The sequence below is a fragment of the Notothenia coriiceps genome, unplaced genomic scaffold, assembly GCF_000735185.1.
Source record: "Notothenia coriiceps isolate Sejong01 unplaced genomic scaffold, NC01 NC01_scaffold00037246, whole genome shotgun sequence".
NCBI classification, from domain to species: domain Eukaryota; kingdom Metazoa; phylum Chordata; class Actinopteri; order Perciformes; family Nototheniidae; genus Notothenia; species Notothenia coriiceps.
The window spans coordinates 25266524-25286358 of record NW_011369947.1 but is presented as its reverse complement, the minus strand read 5'-3'; the positions used below and the strand labels follow the sequence as shown (position 1 = coordinate 25286358).

Here is a 19835-nt window from a genome sequence, read left to right as displayed (position 1 = left end):
ACCCTCTTCCTAATCGAACCAGGACATCCTCTGCCCTCCGCTCTCCCCACCTCCTCCCAACGCATAACAGTGGACCTTACTGTCGACTGTCCTCCCTTCTCGTCTATATTTCCCTAATCGCCCACGTTGCTATCCGAACACTCTTACCTCTCTCCTCACTAACCAATCGACCCCTCACTGGCGGGCGGCTACCAAACGGCTCGCTGCACCCGCACTGCGAGGGGGACCCAAGTTCCCATCAGCAAAAACATGTGGGTTTGCTATCCTGGCTCCAAAATGGTGGAATGAGCTCCCCATTGAAATCAGGACAGGACAAATACAGTACATCAGGCTCTATGAAACCTGATGTACTGTATATGATTCTGTTTTCTTCAAGGTTGTATCTTCCTGGTCGAATGTACTTATTGTAAGTCGCTTTGGATAAAAGCGTCAGCTAAATGCAATGTAATGTAATGTAAATGAAATGCTCGTTGATAATATGGGCACTTGTAAATGTCTATAACTATGTAAATGTATCCTGTAAATATAATGTATGATGTCCTTTATTGTTTTATGTTTCATGTGGAACCTACAGTATATGCTGCAGGTCTCCCTTGAAAAAGAGATCTATGATCTCAATGGGACCAATCTGATTAAATAAAGGTTTGAAATGAAATGAAATGAATGTTAATGCTGGACACAAGCAATTTTCACCCATTTATAGATGATATTTTTAAAATGAGATAATACCAATGTGTCATCCCATAAACCTCCAGGGGTATACACAGTTTGATACTATGGCAACTTCTAATTATGGGAAATATGAAAACGTCTTTTAAAACTACAAGTCCCAGTAGAGACGTGCCATAGAGAACATGTTGCGAAACACAATAGCCAGCATGTGTAGTTCTGGGGACGGGGCGGGGTGGACCCGTTCAAATCCAGTTTTGGACAGCCTACCGTGGTTCCATCCCATTTCAAGTGCGGTCAAAAGGGTTCACACATCACACACATACAGTACGTGCATCCCTTTAAGGTGAGGAACTGCTTTGTTAACTCCATTTTTTTTGATTTATTTAAAATAAAAATAAATCTACACAGGCAAACAATTCCCACTTGCATTAATAGCTTTGGGCTAAATGTCATTACAACAGGGGATGTCAAACTTATTTTCTCAAATCAGACACATTCCCATGAGCACAAATGACAGTATACATGCAGTTTACCAAACATTTGACCCTGGAGGGCATGCTAGCTTAGATTAGCTCTGCACCCTGTGTTAATTTGATGCCGTGGGGACCGCTGGCTAGCTGTGATTGCTCGCTTGTGGCACATCATATTCAATTTCCACCTCAACTGCTAGTTTGATTCCAGGCAAGTCAGGGCTGATGGATCACCCACACCTTTTTCTTTTTTTTTAAATAGAAGCCCTTACCTTTGCCTGAAGCCAATCCAATTGTAACAGAGCCCCGGGATCTGAGTGGATCGACCTTGTGTCACTAACAGTGCCTTCATTACGTCTTTTCACAGCCAGGCCGAAGCAATCTTCAAGACAATGCATGCAAAATAACACAAAAGCCAAAAGGAAATCCAAGCAAACCCATGTTTTTTTTTAACACAATGCCCATGAGACAAATTGTCAGTTCCATCAATTAGAGTGAAGCTCACAGTAAGGGTTACATTTATGGATGTATCCTGACAAAACCTTTACAGCAGCAGGTGATACTGTATTTTATTCTGCAGCAATCAGAGAGAAATTCATGGTTTGATTGTTCTCCACTCCACAGATATCACCTCACTAGAATAACCTCTTCCTCATCCACCATACAACTCAAACTGTCCTTGTCTATAAGTGAATTTGTTTTGGAATAATCACAAACCACTGTGACCACGTCGAACTTATTGATTGAGGTAAAAGCCAGAAGAGAGTCAAACCACTGGGGGCTAATTATTGTTGATTGCACAAGAGGTCTTAATTACCCATAATCACTTGCCAATACCTTCAAGTTATTTCCCTAGCACTGGTCGCATATGCATTCATCTGCATTATCCATGTTGTACTTTTCCATGAGGTATCTAATCGCAGTCTGGTGAGCGAGCAAGACAAATAAGACAGAAAGGGGAGACTTGGGAAACTTTTGAGTAAAGAGAGTGAATGTTCAGCAAATGCACTTAATTGCATCTTTCACCATGGAGACAAAACAACAACGTCTGCAAGAAGGGACTTTACTCTGTAATGGGCATCAGCAATAGTCTATGCGCTTGTCAACTAAAGGAGCTTGAGATGGGAAAATGGCATGTCTGCCTTCTGCCCTGCTGTCTCCCCCGTTCTCATTTTTCAGCTGACCCTATACATTTCACAAGTATATAATGGTCTACAGCAGGAGTATTGAAAGTGTGGGAAGGTGAGCCTCCCCTCAGAGAACATAAGAACAGCCGCGCCCCCCCTCCCAATTATTATTGCTATTATTATTATTAATATTATTATTGTTGTTGTTGCTATAATGCAGGGGTATTATTATCCAGTGGAAAGTCCTTACCTACTGGCCTAGTTAAATCAAACTGGTTACTTTTTTTTGGCTGGGTAGTGTAGTTTTACACACCGTCTTATTTGACTTTCGCAGGACTTAAAACAGTTTTTTGGGGGGCAGACCCAAACAAAGAAAAAAAATATATTTACACACGTAAGGTCATCATCTTTACAGTTTTTTATGCTCATCGAGTCATCCGTGAGCAGAGCATCAAGTTGGCATGCCTATCACAGCTGAATGCGGCGATTACCATGTGGAAATTAAAATGTGCGCTTTACTCAGGTACAGTATTTATAGAAAACGTTCATGTTGTAGTGTTTAATTGGTACAATATGTTTGAAATCCATGTGAATAAATGCACATACAGTAGTGCACAGTGATGTTGTAACACTCAAGGCTTCAAGTGTCAGAACAATTATATTTTAATGTGTTATTGACCACTTACAGTAGATTGACATAAAACACTTAATATCTGAATGTACAGTGGTAGAATGTAACTAAGCACATTTAGTCAAGTATTGTATTTAAGTACTGTGTTGACATACTTGTACTATACAATTTACTGTTTCCATTTAATGCTTTTAATGTTTCTACTCACAAGGTCAATACTGCACTTCTTTACTGGACTACTTTTTGGGATAAAGAAAAAGAAGACTATGCTTTATACGATTGTATGCAGTAATGGACCACAATCGAACCAGTATTTAAATACAACTACAATTGGCTTTTGGTTTGTATTTTGTGCCCTTATCGTGTACATGCTGTTCAAAAAGCTCTTTATTTTCTCATACTGCCTGTACTGCAGCACCTCTTTTCACCCTCTGTCTGAAACCAGAGCCCAGTGTGTTCTGATTGGTTGAATGGACAGCTCTGTTGTGATTGATCAATCGCTTAGAGAGGTCCCACCCCTTAGCTTTTCCGGAACAATGTGTTCTAGTGTTACTATTGAATAGTGATGTCATTATGTAATGAAAGTAAACAAAGGCGTCCAAGGACCCCAAAAAGCATAACAGGGCCTCTTTAAGACAAACTGCAACAATACAATATTATGACATGTATTTGTGGTGATAAAAACAGAAAAATATTAATATATTTGAAGGCACTATGAAAAGAGCTGTATACTGAGTACTTTCACTCTTAATACTTTAATTACTTTTGCTGATAATACTGCTCTAGTTTTACTAAATTAACAATTCAGTAATTTTTACCGCAACATAATAGACATTCCACAATTATTCTATGCCTATTTGGAAAGAATAAAAGCAATTCATATCTCATTAAAAGAGGTCATCTTAGCATTAAATACACTTTCATGCCTGCATGAATCCAAATGTAAATGTACAAGTCAACCAGATTGCTACTTTCTCTACATTGAAATTCATCATATGATAAATCTGCAATGGAATTTCTCTATTTAACAGAGTATTATAACAATACAGTTACAGTGCTGTTCATTCTACTATTCGAAACAATTTCCTCAACATAACAAAAATGTCATTAATTTTGATTGATGGAGACTCGCTAAAATCGTTTCACTGTTTTGCTGTACCTGCTACAGTGCAGGAAGACAGCCATTACTCTATGTCACCTCCGGTTTTATCTTCCATTTGTGAAACGCAATAATGAAGTCTCCATCTACCAAGAAACAGTCCTCCATAGTCAAAGTATGTACTGTAAAAAGCCACAAATATGAGGCTGGGAGCTGCAGAAGGCTGAATCTAACAAAGCATTGGGACTCCATTCTGCCACAGCTGTGTTAGTGTGGTGTTTACGCTCTCAGCACATGCCGACAGATACCCAGAACACATGAAACGAAGGCCAGCCACGATCAATAACAAGCTTCAAAAAACACAAAGTATCACCCTGACAACACTAATTGTATTTCTTTCCTTAAAAAAAAGAAAGTGCACTTCCAGTCCAGACGCACACACACACACACACACACACACACCAACACCCACACACAAATTACACTTACACATCTAACGGCACTGTTCAATATGTTTGCTCCCTCCTCATTACCAATCTTGGCAAGAAGAGTGCATTTGCATAACTCGCTGGGACCCTTCCCAATTGTCGAGATTACAGCAGTGTGAGACAATTTAAAATTATAATACTGATCTTTGAGGGAAGAAATAAGAAGCGGCAATGAATTTAATTTTATTTGTCACTGATTTGAAGTGTACAGGTACAGGCCAAATAACTCTGGTTAATATAAAACCAATAACGGTTGATGTATCGCTTTGCACTCGGTATTACGCTTACTCTTTAGTGTGTAATGACTGAACAGGTATATGTCCTGGTTACCAATGACAAATGGTGATAATTGGAATCTTTTATTTTCAAAGAAAATCTGAAAAAAGTGGGGAAAAAATAGCCAAAGGGGAAGACTGCCACACTTACACATATGGCTTGTTTCCAGAACATGTTGACTTCGATTTCAGGAGATTACTAAATTAACCTGCGAGTTGATGGATGATGTGACGCATCGGATTCAGCACGGATACCCAGAATAAACACATAATGAACATCCCCCTCCCTTTTCATTACAAAAGGGGGTGAGAAAATCAATCGTATATCACTGCTGCACTGTGTTTTAATTATCTGTGGCCCCGTGGTACTTCACACAAAGTGAAGCACAACTGTTGCGAGGGGCCGGCTAAATAGCCCCATCCTCCAGCCACTTAACTGGTTAAACGCGTAATCCCTGCACACTCCCTGACTAATCCCTAATGGCAATCTGATGCACTCGTGACAAGCTCCACTCACCCATCACAGCCAGAGCGGTGCCTTTGGATAACTCCCTCTTTAGAGTCTCCAGCACTTCCAGCCCATTGCCGTCCAGATTGCACCTGTTGATAGTGCCATTGGTCGAGCTTATCCAGTACAGCTTGTTGGCAGTGTAGTCTATTGAGAGACCTGAGGGGACAAGTGAAGAGAGGACGCCAGGTTAGCACTCGTTTCGCTAGGATTCCCTAAAAAGACAAGCAAAAATGTATCGAAGTCATTCAAAATAGGAGTAATAACAAGCTAAATCATGAAAAAGCAAATAAGCTGTAAAAAAAGAGTAGATAAGCATACATGTGACATTTTTTAATGGGAAAAATGTATCATTTGAGACATTTCACTGAACAAAGAACATTATTACTTGGAAATAAAAAGCTGACTCAACCATCCTTTGTACTGTAATGAGTTGCACCATATGGGGAAATGACTATATTCAGGTTACTCTGACTACATTTAATATGCAGCCCACAATAATTCTCCTATTACTTCAACAGTATTGCAACAGCACATGACAGAGCTGCATTTCCTCAACAGCTCTATGTATTTGGTTAAATAAAAGTACGCTAATAGAAAGCTTTATGGGTCCACTGGAACATACAGTATGTGTGGGGATCTGTTTATACGAGCTCCAGCTGGCATGAAAAATGAACAATAGTGAGACTGACTACTTTTAAATCTATTTCCTGGCCAACTGGATGGCTCTTTTTAGAATACCGCTGTAAACGATGAACAAATGAAGGCAATTTCAGTTGTGGACCCCTGGACAACTCACTGTCTCCCACCATGTGTTGGATTTATGTCTGGCAGATTCACAGTCACAATGCGTCATTAATTTACGCTTGTCCCCAGGTCTACCCCATAATCATAAACGAAGCCAGTGAAATATGGACGCGCCCTGCTATCTGTATTGCTGACAAGCCGGGGAGAATGAAGAAATACAGGGAAGACAATGGCGCAGTTTGTTTGACAAAGTGGGAGTTTAACCTTGAGCTTTGTGACAACAGCCACTTGAAATGAGGAGCAGCTGATTGTTTTTGCTAAATCGAGCAGCTATGGCTCACTTAGGCATGCATCATGGGGTATAGAGTTAACACGCAAGAAGTAAGAAAGTATAATGATAGAAATGTAATTCTTATGAGCATGAGTCCTAAAAACTGTAACACACCTTGCAGTCCCCTGGTCTCGAAATCAATGTTTTTTTAAAGCCTGATATAAGTTCTATGCTTAACTCAAGCTGAAAAGATTGGCAGGTTTTGATCTCCGACATAAAATATGACACTAAATACGCCACTTGTGAATGTCCGAAGCTTCTTTCTGCCAAAAAAAAGCTAGTTGCTAATACATTACATTACATGTCACTTGTAATGTAATAGACGCTTTTCTCCAAAGCGACTTACATACTCAATACTGTGGGCAATCCCCACAGGAGCAATTTGGGACAAAGTGTCTTGCCCAGGGACATGCTGACTGTAGTGGGGTTTGAACCTGTGACCCTCTGAACCGAAACACCAACGCACAACCCACTGCACCACATGCCTGTGACTAAATGAAACGAGCTCCTGCCACCCGTCATTCTGCTTATAAATATGGTGATAGTGCTCAGTAGAAAATCAATGTTTTGTATGTTAGGTGAGATTAATACTGTATGTACAAATATAACAATCATATCATCAAAAAGGACTACATTTCCTCACTACGGCATACAATTCTCTATATCTACCCTTTTTTCCGAGAATATTCTCAAATAGGGATGCTGGTGGCAGGCCCCCAAAACTCAATGATACATCAAGATAGAAAATCTTACATTCCAGCACTTTCCTGTCCTGGCAGTGCATCACAGCAGAGAACATCCACTGCCCCTGCTCAATGATTCCTCTCCAGTACCACACTCCTTCATATTTCTGACTGTTTAGACAGCCGGCTGATTCTACTGCTCAGCTGCTTTTTGTGAACAATTATCCTTAGCAATGTCCTCCTGGTTAGATTTATACTGCAATATGGTTTTACAAAAGGTGCTTTCTCTTCTTTGAATACAGGGTATTATAACCGGCCACACACTTACTGTACTGTTTTTTGAGAGGATTGTACAATAAGTGAAAGATCTAATCCAGAGAGAACTGGATTTTCAGATATGGATTGTTTGGATTTCTTTGCTTTTTTAGCCTTTTTGGCTTGAGTATCACAGATGAGTACAAATGGCTTGAGTCTGCTGTGTGCTCGAAAAAAAGAAATCCTTTCAGAAGAAGTGCCCCCTTCAGGTTCTATTTGCACATATGTCACTTCAAACGACACAAACAACAGCACCTCCACGTCCATATTTGTGGGAGCCTTTAAAAAATGATCCAACAGTCAGAGAGTGAGACAAAATTGTTGGTGATAGAAGGGGTGGGGNGGGTGTTGAGCATTGCTGTAGAGATGTGCAGCTATTCAATCTCAACAATGCACAATAGGTGAAGCGGAACATAAGAAGTCATCATGCAACGTGGAAGGCAGGCCTTTGGTAGATGGAAGTGGGATACAACGGGCATGAGCAATATGCAGTTCAAAGTAGAGTCATTAACATTACAAAGCAATTTTGGTGTCCAGCCACCAATTTTGAAAATGACAGTGTGCCCTGTTGGATCTTTTCTGTCTATACCTGCAGACAAATATCTTGACGAGAATATACTGTAAAGCAAACCAGGATCTTCGTAGCTTTCTTGTTCGCCCAAGTTATATACTTTCCATCGTGACGATCGTTTATGTTAGAGTACAAGGTTAGTCCAGGACTGGTTCATGTATCATTGATGCTAAATTGCACCATTTATATCCATAACATTAACTCCAATGGGAAGAAACATATTGTACAGAAGCCATAAGAGCATCCGTAGAAAAGAACCGTCCAATCGTTAACCTTGGCAGCCTGATGTATGTCTGTAGGCATTAAAACAAGAAAAGAAGTAACACAAATGTTGTTGTTTTTTTGTTGAAAACCGATTAAAAAGTATTAGGGAATCAATAAGTCAAGGGCGGAGGTGTAGGCTGGAAAGATTGTTCCTCCAGTTCAGCCCTATGTTTGTGTAGGTTTGAAAGAAATAGCCAATCTGACCCCTTGACCCAAATATCCAACTGATCTATTTGTGTTACTTTCCTGTTAAGATAGCATCACAAAGGCGGTGGGTGTTGAAGAGCATCTCAACATAAACAAATATTACTGATTGAATTTGAAATCCCTGCACATGCATTGAAATAAATTGATTATAAACAGATTAATGCGAACTGAAATTACCTAAACGTTCATGTAAAAACCTTTATCGGGTTATCTTCGCAAATTCAAGGTTCAAATAGGGGGAATTATATCGAATTAATTTGGAAGGAAGTGAACATGGATGCAAAGTGGTGCAAGCGGCAGCACAGATGTTGATGCTGGAAAATGTAATTGAATTATATTACCATAAATTGAACCCATAATCAATTAACGCAGACACATTTCTTCAATTTATGTAGCCCAAAAAACAAACAAATGCACTTAGATTATAGAGTGAATGTAAAATATTACGTTTATGTAAACTGAACAGAGAGATGGGGGAAAAAAAAGTATATTTGCAAATAAAAAGAAATAATCTTCATGGCTTGGTCACCTTTGAGGAAAGAGCATTTTCCCACCTCAAAATCACTCGTAGTTAATGGCTTTTCCAACGTGTTGTTGGTCAGAGGCCTCAAATAAGGTATGTGGTTATCACAAGCTGTAGATAATTGTACCCTTGTTCTACAACAATGAACAACGTCAGTGCACCAGTCATGAATGCACGGAGCATCAATGTGTCCAAACATGCTAACTCAGTGTGCCATCTAAAGCCTTCATACTGACCTACAGGATCCCTTTGATTCTGGTGGAGGACCTTGCTGTTACTCCCGTCCATGTTGGCAATGTTAACGGTGTTGCCATCTGTCCAATAGATTTTTCTGTGTGGGAAAGATGTGAGGTGAATAGTGCGTTATCCAGTCAGGCAGAATACATAATAAGGTTTAAAACATAGTCAATGATTACTACGTTGTTATTATTTGAACCATGAATGTAAGCCAATAGACTTTGTTCCACCGGACAACCTTGTAGAAATGTTTGAACCCTAGATTTATTTTTACAACAACAAGGCTTTGATCCCTAGCACAGGTGAGGTCTGTAGTGAAGTTTCCTAACACTATGCATTGAAGGTGATGCACTGATGGAGTGTACACACTGCTCTAATCTACTTACCCCTTGGCGGGGTGCACTACAAGGCACCTTGGCTTATCAATGCCGTGGATGATGGAGGTCTTCAGGGAGCCATCAAAGCGGGCCACATTGATTTGTGACTCGTCATTTTCGGAGCTGAGCCAGTATAAGTTCCTGGAAAGCCAGTCTAAAGCCAGACCACGGCAGTTGGCTATGTCTGTCAAGGAGAGAATGGAAAAACTGTCACTCCTTAGTGAAACTATAATGTAAATTAGCTCAGGCTAGATTTAACATAAACAAAATAAAGGAATGGACGGTATTCAACAATGTAATACATTTTTACTTGTGTTATGCCTTGTAATCATGTCAAAAGAAGAAAAAAAATATAATGATAGAAATGTAATTCTTATGAGCATGTAGAGTGGTGCAGTAATGAGTCCTCAAGACTGGATCATACTTTGCATTTAACCAGTTCCGGTTCCCTTGACTCAAAATCAATGGTTTTTTGAAGCCTGAAATATGTCATGTGGTTAACCCAAGCGGAATAGATTGGCAGGTTTTGATCTTCGACACAAATATGGCAGTAAATACTCCACTCGTGAATGTCCGAAGCTTCTTTGTGCCAAAAGAAACCGCCTCAAGCTCAGCGGTGGTGATGTACAGCCTCGCGACCACGACCATGATATAGTTTGTTTATAGCATTACACTTTATTTCCTGCCAATCACATTTATCCTTCAAAAATCATGTTGTTGTGTAAATGTTATATACCCTGCTGAATAATACGTGTTAAGTATCATAACCAAACGTTTGCCAGAGATCTTATTTTCTTCCATATAAGGAAAACCTATGGCGAAATCCCATTGCTTTTTGTCGAGGGGGACTTTGCGATGCAAACTTCCTGGTCTGGCCTACAAAAATGTAGAAACCTATTCAATAAAGTTAGTAACCGACACAGAAACAAACAATCAAAACAGGATTGAATTCCACTGCTGCAGAGAGATTATGTGTCAGCAAACCTATCCATAGTAGTTATTATACTGAACATTGTAATACATACCACATGCAAGCTTAGATGTTGTACTCAGTATGGATGTCTGGGATACACCAACCTGCATTTATGATGGTTTCCAGCTGGGTGCCATTGATGAAGGCCCGTTTGATGCTCTGGGTTTTGATGTCAGCCCAGTAGATCCTCTCCTCCTGGGCATCATAGTCCACCACGGTGACATCATCTATGTCCGGCACCGTTAGCGCTGTCATGACGTTCATATACGGGTTGTCTATGTCCACGCCGCGGATTTCAGACCGCCGGACGTACAGGAGGAACCTTTTCAACGCTGGTGAGATCATTAATAAAGGAATTATTCAAGATTTTTTTTGAGACTTTGCCAAAATGCTCTGTCAGACTCGGTATAGAGGGTGATAATAATAACCATATGTATGTAAAAGCTTACCTCAATCAAAAGCAACTTCACATGTTCTCTATAGTGTCCTATGGTTATGCTCTGATTACATAAGGAGAAAGCATGAAAAATGAGGAAGGTGTTCTGGCTCACCAAAGCAGGATTGTTTGTTGGGAGAAAGCTTCATCAGGTGTGGACAGGTGCAGGACGCAGTGCGGTTGTAATTGATGAGACACAGATGCGAACAGGGACCACTTCCATCATTCTCCTCACATGGGTTGGAGGCTGATGGGAAGGCAAGAGAAAAGGAACACTTCAGAACGATCAGCATGACAAGTTGAGATGCCAATCGAGGAGATACGCCATGATAAATCCTGGAATTGAATAGGGCTTGATCCTTTCCCACATCAAACTTACAAACAATACTTTCAGAAAAAAATCATTGCTGAAAATATCTATACAGTAGTCATGATCTGGTTCTCACCGTGCAATAGCAAAAATAGCTTTTAGCGTGACACTTCACTAAACCATGTCATCAATTCATAACAAGTGTGGCTAGTTTGAACATTTCAGGGGGCTCCTTTTTGAGTGTTAAGAGAAAATGTTGGGTTGGGACCATTTTTTGCTGAGATTGATTGACTTTCCTTCTTGTTATTGGGTTTTTAGGTTGATATCTTGTTGAATTGGGCCTTTAGTTTTCGAGACATTGACATATATTAGTACAAATAAAAGACATATTCAGATTTGTATTCTTTGTCACTTCTCAAGAAAGATCTCAGTTAGACTGTTACTGTAGGGTAGCAGGTTATCCATCTTAAGAACCTTAGTTGTTGACAGATTCTATAATAAGCAAAGCACATTAGAATAAGTCAATTTTAAGAATTTCTTACTCTAAACTAGTCAGAATAAATCACCTCAGCAAAACTAAGGTAAGTCAAGCTTGGTTAAACTATTTCCCATGAGGCTGCAAACTCTTTTTAGGCCTCAAACACATCAGTTCTCACCATCGACTCTGGATGATTCATGTCAAACAAGCTCATTCAAAAGCTAATTTCCCGTAGTTCCTTCAGCAACACATTGGAGAACCCCATTGCATCACAAATGCAGCTTATTGAAGACGACAACAAATCCAACTATCTCTCGAGCTGGCAACAGCACCCAGCTGACTCAGTATGCTAATAGGGAGAAAACTGAACAATGCTGCATTCACCTGAATCATACTCTTAATGGATGACAGACAGCAACAAGAGAGCCAGAGTGTTTGTTTGCTCTAAACTGTCATATGTATTTGCAACACATAACGGAAGAAATGTTAAGCCACTGAAAATGACAGAACTCCTGAAAAAAAGTCAAATTCAAGGAAGCTTTGTATTGCTGATACAATTGCTTCTTTTCAATGAGAGATGCATATTTGTTTTTTGTAATACTGCTGATAAAATTACTATGTGGTCTGTCTGCCTGCAAATAACTATGTATCTGCTACATGGCATACAAATTACAATGCTTACAGTCACATTGAGAATAACAACATTGATGTGTGTAAAAACATAAAACTAGATGTTCCTGCACTATGCTTCTTTTCTCCCTAAATACCTTAAAGAAACAGGTAAACAAGGAGAAGCAGGAGAGAATTATGAAGGCTATGGAAGGCTAAGCCATCCCTATGTTATTGGTCGCTATACTGTCGTGAATTAGACAATACAATTTCCAGATGTTCGCTAAATGTTTAATATTCAAGCTGCTGATACGATATTGTTAAGACCAGTAACTCTGAATACCAGCCTGTAATATAGGGCTCTGCTTAAAAGCTACAATGGTAGCATTTAAGTATTTAAGCTACCGTTGTAGCCTTTAAGCTAACATTAGAATGTTGTTTTTTGGTAGCTATTAGTTGTAATTTGTTGGGTCGAAATTAATTTAACCAACCCTAACCAGGATCAAGGACAGTATAAACTAGTACAATTACTAGGTATATTGAAGACTCTATCGTGCCAATATACAGTAGGCCTATAGAGAAGATGTCACGCCACTCAATAGAGTGTACCAAACCCAACAGCGGAAAAGATAAATGAGTGGAGCCATTATTGACTGTAGTCGGAAGTGTTATTATGTTATCTCATTAGTCAAAATCTCTGAAAATGTAATTACTTTTATTTTAGTTTGTTTATAAAAAGGTGTAAAAAGGTATACAGGTTTCTTTGTGATTCTCTGTAAGGAATCAGCAAATGATCTGTTCCAACTGTCATCACCTTGCACCGCCAAAGTGCCTCCTAATTTCAAAAGGCTTGTTAGCCAATGTAAAAACACAGCCTTGTCTTTCAAGTGACACGTAATGCATTTACAGGCTGTTTATGCCTCCAGTGGAGCTTCACTGTGGTACCTGCTGAATAACTAAAACCAGCTGCGTATTGGTGTCTCCTTTCTTCACGCATCCCTCCTTTTTTCTTTTTCTCTGGTCCAGATGTTTTGTGGTCTAGTAGAGCGTAGCATTTCTAGGCAGTAGTCTCACCGCCCCCCCCGCTGAGCTCTTTTTAATAGGATTAGGCATGCTGACTGTCTTCTTTTGAAAAAGCAGTCTTATTTGCTCACACTTATCTATGGTGAACAGTCATGAAAACGCAGATACAGGAAGGAAACAAGCTAATTAACTCATGACATACTGGCAAAGCAGAGAAATCACTGAATAGATGCAAACCCGATTACCACCGTAATAATGCCCATTTAAGGATGATGGTTGAAATATGAAGAAAAGCAAAGGCGGATAAATAGAAAACTTGGCAATGCTGGAAAAAGGAATTGCAATTGATCTATCAAACAGGCACTCTTGGCACTCATGGTGGAAATGTTAATCAAGTGTACTTGTGGAAGTTATGCTAATAAAATCTATCACAAATCAATGTTAAAACAACAATTTTACCGAAAAAACACATTACATTTAGTACGGAACAGATTTAATGTCATTCGTTTGAGTTAAGTAATATATCTTGCAAGCGGATCTGCATATCAAGTGAATATTGGCTTCTTTTGTAGGTTTCCTGCTTAATTGATTGCCTCAGTGACATAAATAGATTCAGAAGTACTGGCGATATTAGTGAAGTTTCTGAACTAATTCATATATTTCCTGTAACATAAACACATTATTCACTTTAATTTATTTGATGATTGGATATGCCACAATTATTCATTGGCATATTTGTGTCTTATTTGGTTGCCCACTTTTTTTCATGAAGAACAAGCCTTAATATAGTGGCATAAGCCAATTAGAATAATAGGGATGGTGAGAAAAACACATTCAGAGGTACCATTAACTCAAGCTAGCTAATTATCTGCCTGAGTACCTTTTTCATGCAGACACATGCTCATTGATTGACAGGCAAAATTAAGGCAGGGGCAGAAGCTGGAATTAATTACATTATGCTGGGTTTTTTTCACTACCCTTTGCGCAACATGAGAATGAATAGTGTTTTAAAAGATAATGCATCCTCATTCATATCCAGTATTACTAGAGGATTATACCCACATTCATAATACACACCCATAGGTTGATATCTGATAGGATGTGATGATTTAGCACTTTAAACAGCTTATTAAGCACTTTTTTGTGCATGAGCTCAAGCTATGACATATCCAAATTGATTTTTTTTCTTTTGTTCCTGAACCTTTTTAATTGCTGCTTTAATCATTGTCTCTTTGGAAAAGTAATTAATTAGAAATTACAATTAGAAGGAGTTATTTATCTAAATGAGTCTGAGCAACATTTGTAAACATGTACGGCGGCCAAGACATGCGCAGCATTTAGAAAACATTCACCAACTTGACGAAATATGCGCATTGTTTAATGAAAGCGGCCCATTAATGAAAACAATTCAAACACAAAATGTTGCGAATGAAAAATGAAGCTCAAGAAACGAAAAGAGGGACACTTAAAAGTGGTGCACACAGCTTGGATACGAGCGTTTGTTGATGTTCGGGATTATGAAGTTGGCAAAAGTCACTGTCACTGGAAATGTACTTAGAGTTTAGGTTTTATTGGCTTATTTTAACAATGTGCTCGCATGATTCCTTCCGATATTATTGGAGATCTGCTGTAAGCTAGCTAGCTAACCTAGTTTTTCAAATATACTGCCAAAAGACTTAATATTTTGAAAAATACTAACTCTGCGAGAGTTTCAGTTGACAGTTGGTTTCTTCATTTGCATGTGTTTTAGCACATTTGTGTTACTATATTCATTACTATATAGTTTTCTACCCACTTCTGTTACAAAAACATTGTTGTAGAATATTTAAAACAAAGGTGTATACAAACAAAACAAAACTACTTATGAGGCTTTGAGCTTTCAAATAAATTATAATCAAACTAGCTGCCATAAATAAGGTGACAAAAAAATCCTTCAAAGCCTGTATGCAAGGCAGTTGTTAAGGAGCTAAATATCCCTGCTTCGCATATCCTAGAAGTAAAAACATGACAAAGTATACATTAACCTGACTTCCAGCTGTGAAATGTCCCCCTTCCATCAAAGGGTCCTCACCTTGTGGCTGCCTGCTGGGGTGGAAGATCTGCAAGTCAAAAGGCTGAGCGCTTGTCTTCTGGATGACTGTGACATTTCCCCCCGTCCACTTATTGGCTCTCGCCAAAGTGTTCGTCCTCCAGTCGGTCCAGTAGACACTGCCTCCAAAAAGAGACACCGCAAAGGGATGGGACAGGTACTCATGGCCCCTGAGGATCTCTATGACCCCACTTCCATCATAGAGTGCAGAGAAAATGGCGTCGGAGCTGTTTAAACGAGCAAACATACAGGCTCATATCAACGTTTAACTGCTCTTCAAATTCATTAGAGGGGGACAGTAGAGGTAGGCAGATCAAAGTGTAACCCACCAGTCCACTGATGGAACTTTTAAATAGTTCAGAACCCACTTTTGTACATTGTGCTAGGATCTCTAAATATTACCTCCAAATATTTACTCCATTATTAAATGCAAAAGGAGAGCTTTGAGTAATTTTTCTATGCAAGGACTGGTGAATCTGTTGTAGTATATAATGTCATACATTTGTATTGGAAGCTCTAAAAGGTGTGAATGCTTCAACACAACGTGGGAAATCTAATGGTATACCGTGCATCCGTCCAAACAATCCTCTTTTCCAAATGATCCAGTGTCAGTCCATTAGGCCAGGCACCGATTTCCATATCCTTGAAGACGATGTGTCGACCTTCTCCGCTCATTGACGCAGCCTCGATTCGAGGGAAGGTAGCATCCCAGTCGGTCCAGAAGAGGATCCTGGAAGTAGAAAAGGAAACACTTAAAATGTATCGTTAGACGATCAACAATACACACATACAGTATTGTATGCTTTCATTGATCCAGTGGAACAGGATGTTAAGCCTCATTATTATCCATAGAGCAATTCCTCCCCTGTTTGTTTTTGTCAATGCTAGTAAAACACAACATATACAATGCTGGTGTAACTGTATGCATAAACATAGACTGTGGCAATGATGACTGTCCAAGAACAGCACCAGCGATCCAGTTCAACCCCTCAACATCTGCGATATGACTTGAAATGGGAGGCCATCTGTTTTATTATGACTTTTCACAGCTCAATGAGGCCTGAAAATGAACATTGATGGGCACTATCCTGAGACCTGCTTCAGCTCAGCAGCAACGCGTCTGTCTTGCCTTGGTCTACAAAGTCAGCCAGAATGAAGCAGAAAATGGGTGCTCAGGCTTAAATGACATACCGACGACAACGGAACAGTGTTAGGAAGAAATATCCTTGTCTAGATCAATAGCCTTATTCACTTGATACGGCCTTCCTGATCAATGGCCCACTCCTCTGAGTGGATCCAAGTAATTAGATTAGAATTATTGCCCTGGAATGGAAATGCGCCTTTAGGCACCAAAAGCAGCCATTAATCCTACTCTGTACAGCCATGAGATGTAGTCATCCTCAGGAATGTAAAAGAGTACTATAGGGGGGAGTGCATGAGAATATTACTAATTTCTTAAGAGTGTGAAATTGATTTTAAGGGATGTCTGGATTTTGCCTTAATCTGACATATACTCAGCCCACAGTTTACGACCACTGGCTACTAAATGCATTAAAAATGTGAAATCATGAAATACTAACAAAACACCTATTTTGTAGCAGAACATTTTCTTTTCTTTATTGTTGTGTAATTAACTAGCTTAAATCATCTCTAAACTAAATATAATATTCTGTAGATAGGAAAAACATTGGATACATCTCAAAACATTGATCGTAGTGCTAATAGTGGAAACATCATCTTGTTTTAATTAATAAATAACTACATTGTCATTACTCTTACAAGTAATTAAATGTATAATGTACTTTCTTAACAAATATTTTTAGAAATCCATCATGGTAAGTACCTCGACCAATATGTACCATATATGGGATTTTCTTAGAATGGCAATGGACATTGTCATATTCAACAAACAGTGTTAGAATAAATGACATAGGGTAGAAGGAACACGTGTGTTTTCATGCAGCTATTGAAAAGTTGACTTTCGATGAGAATATCCCACAATGGGATTTATTTTTATTATTGGTTTTTTTCAATGGCAAAAAGTAAAAACCTAATATAGGAAGATAGGATCAGGGCAGCAAGAGGCCTACCGGTCAGACAAAAAGTAGTTGAGAATGCCTAACTTAACAGCAGAAAATGTTTTCCAAAAAAGACGTTGTTGGTTTCTATAGCTAACTTCTCCATTTATGACAACTTGGCAGTTGGTCTTTAAATAACTCATCTGTTTGATTTATTTTAAGGCTCAAATTAATTTCTAATCAAGGACATTGCCATTTTGAGTGACTGGTAGGTGCTGTCACATGTCATGGCTGCTAGCTGTCTGCTTTAGTGTAACACAATTCATTAAAAAAATAAATACTTAGAATTAAATCAGTCCTTTTATACATGCCTTTGTTGGTATGTTACAATATGATAACGTTTGACTGAAAACTTGATTTTTGAAAGGACAAACAAAATGTTGAGTCCAAAAAAACATTTTAATATTTGAAATCCACTGCCAAATGAATTTTAATTAAAGTACCAAGTACTTCTCTTACAGGGTAAATTGAAGGCTGCATGATTAGAATGCTATCCAAAGTACAAAACTATTTTTCGTGATGAATGGTCGTGCACACAAAACATTTTTAACCTTAAAAAATATTATAGTAGGACAACAATTTTCTCTGAAATATTTAAACTTTCAGAAAGGTATTTGCAAGGAACTTTAAATAAGAGTGCACTTTGCGGTGGTTTATAAAACTGCCAGTCCTGTTAACCATGTCAGTCTACTCTATCTGCCCCATTAATTAGCATTGTTCAGCATTTGCAGCACTTTTATTTGACCTTTGCCTTAAACAAGTAAAAGATGGATCGATGGCCACTTTGTGCGTAGATAGAGTATTGATGATTGAGTTGAGATAAATTAAAAGCACTTTCGGTCTTGAACCATGTGTGTTCGGAAAACTACAACTAGTTAAACATGCTAGGAAAAACTAAACACTGAAATAACCTCGATCTTTAGTGGTCGTCAAGTGCAAACGTGTTACAACGGACCAAAATACGTCCATTAGGGAGAAGCACCCTGCAGTTTCAAAAGAGATGCAATTATAAAACCAAAAATGTGTGCCAATATGCAAATGAAGAAAGAAATCCATTATTCAGTATTGTATCTTTGTGATAGTGCGTTTCTCCTAATGAAAGTGTTTTAAGCCGAGTTTGTACCTGTTGGCCACCATGTTTATCCCTTCACAATACATCATTCAAGAGAGTGAGTGTCAAAGTTGCTAAACTATCAAAGCCTTCTAGGTGGGTTCCAATAAGGAGCCTATTAGACCCGGCTAATAAGAAGCCTATTACAATCAGTGTGAGGTCGTCCAACAACCGAATTTACCAATTTAAAAAGCTTATTAAAACACTTGTTATACCAAGACAAAAACCAAGTGCAATCAATGCACTGTAATAGATGTTTCCTATTGTCGCTTGCTGACTGGGCAAAGGGAAGGGCTGCCATTTATCATTCTGCAAACGCCCCCCCATGCATCTCAGCAGGAAAAACAACCATGATTTTGAAATAGCCCCGGAGGGAATGATGCACAATAACAAAAAAAGCATATTTTGGACATTATATTTGAAGGTCTTGCTTAAAATGTAAGAAAATAATAATATAGCCACAGGGAGTGAAAGGGTAGTAAAGCGTGTAAAGCTGGATAAATGATTGGGGGAGTATTAGCTACATCACTTGTCATTACCGGAATGGAGCACACAGCACTGTTATTGATGTATTCTATATCAGCTGACTTAATAGACCCTAAAACAGCAGACATATTCATACATCAAGGGAGATGCAGAAGTGAGAAATAAAAGAGGTTGTAATTGTAACACTTTTTCAATAATCTCAGTGTCTGATGAATTGCATGGCTTCTGTATGTGTGAGTTACTGCGTAACATACCCCTGGCCCGGGTCGAGAGCGATGGCCCGCGGATGCTCCATGCCCCCGGCGATCAGCGTGGTGCGCATATCTCCGTTAAGCTTAGCCACCTCGATCTGGTCCAGATTGCTGTCAATCCAGTAGAGTTTCCCTGTGATCCAGTCCACAGCCAGGCCCTCCGGAGTGGCCAGTCCGTGCTGCACCACAACTTCAATCCCCGTTACCCCTGGAACAACAAAATCCCAATTTGAGACCGGTAGCAGAATGTCATTTGTCTCAGACTTTTTGAAACATATATATTTTTGACTTCACCTCAACCAAGTGGCCCAATTCTGCTTTTTGGATTATGTCTTTCCTATAGTGTGTTATATAAGTTTCCTCCAGAGGGAGTTTCTCTCCCCCACCTTCTGTGTCTGTAGCTTTAAAGGCAAATGAACTGCCACTCCCAACGCCCCTCTGTGAAGTCTTTGGTTAAAAAACTAAA

At 39.1% G+C, this 19835-nt stretch overlaps 1 protein-coding gene across 1 annotated transcript in view; it reads right to left on the bottom strand.

The window, feature by feature from the left end:
* Positions 1 to 19835, bottom strand: part of LOC104966548 (low-density lipoprotein receptor-related protein 1B-like) — a 53537-nt gene that overhangs the window by 25958 nt on the left and 7744 nt on the right. The window contains exons 4-11 of the mRNA XM_010795732.1: positions 19373 to 19577; positions 16009 to 16173; positions 15426 to 15670; positions 11050 to 11181; positions 10603 to 10830; positions 9535 to 9709; positions 9148 to 9242; positions 5280 to 5429 (exon numbers count right to left, since the gene is read on the bottom strand). Coding sequence (XP_010794034.1) covers positions 5280 to 5429; positions 9148 to 9242; positions 9535 to 9709; positions 10603 to 10830; positions 11050 to 11181; positions 15426 to 15670; positions 16009 to 16173; positions 19373 to 19577 — 1395 coding nt within the window. The remainder of the gene's footprint in view (positions 1 to 5279; positions 5430 to 9147; positions 9243 to 9534; positions 9710 to 10602; positions 10831 to 11049; positions 11182 to 15425; positions 15671 to 16008; positions 16174 to 19372; positions 19578 to 19835) is intronic.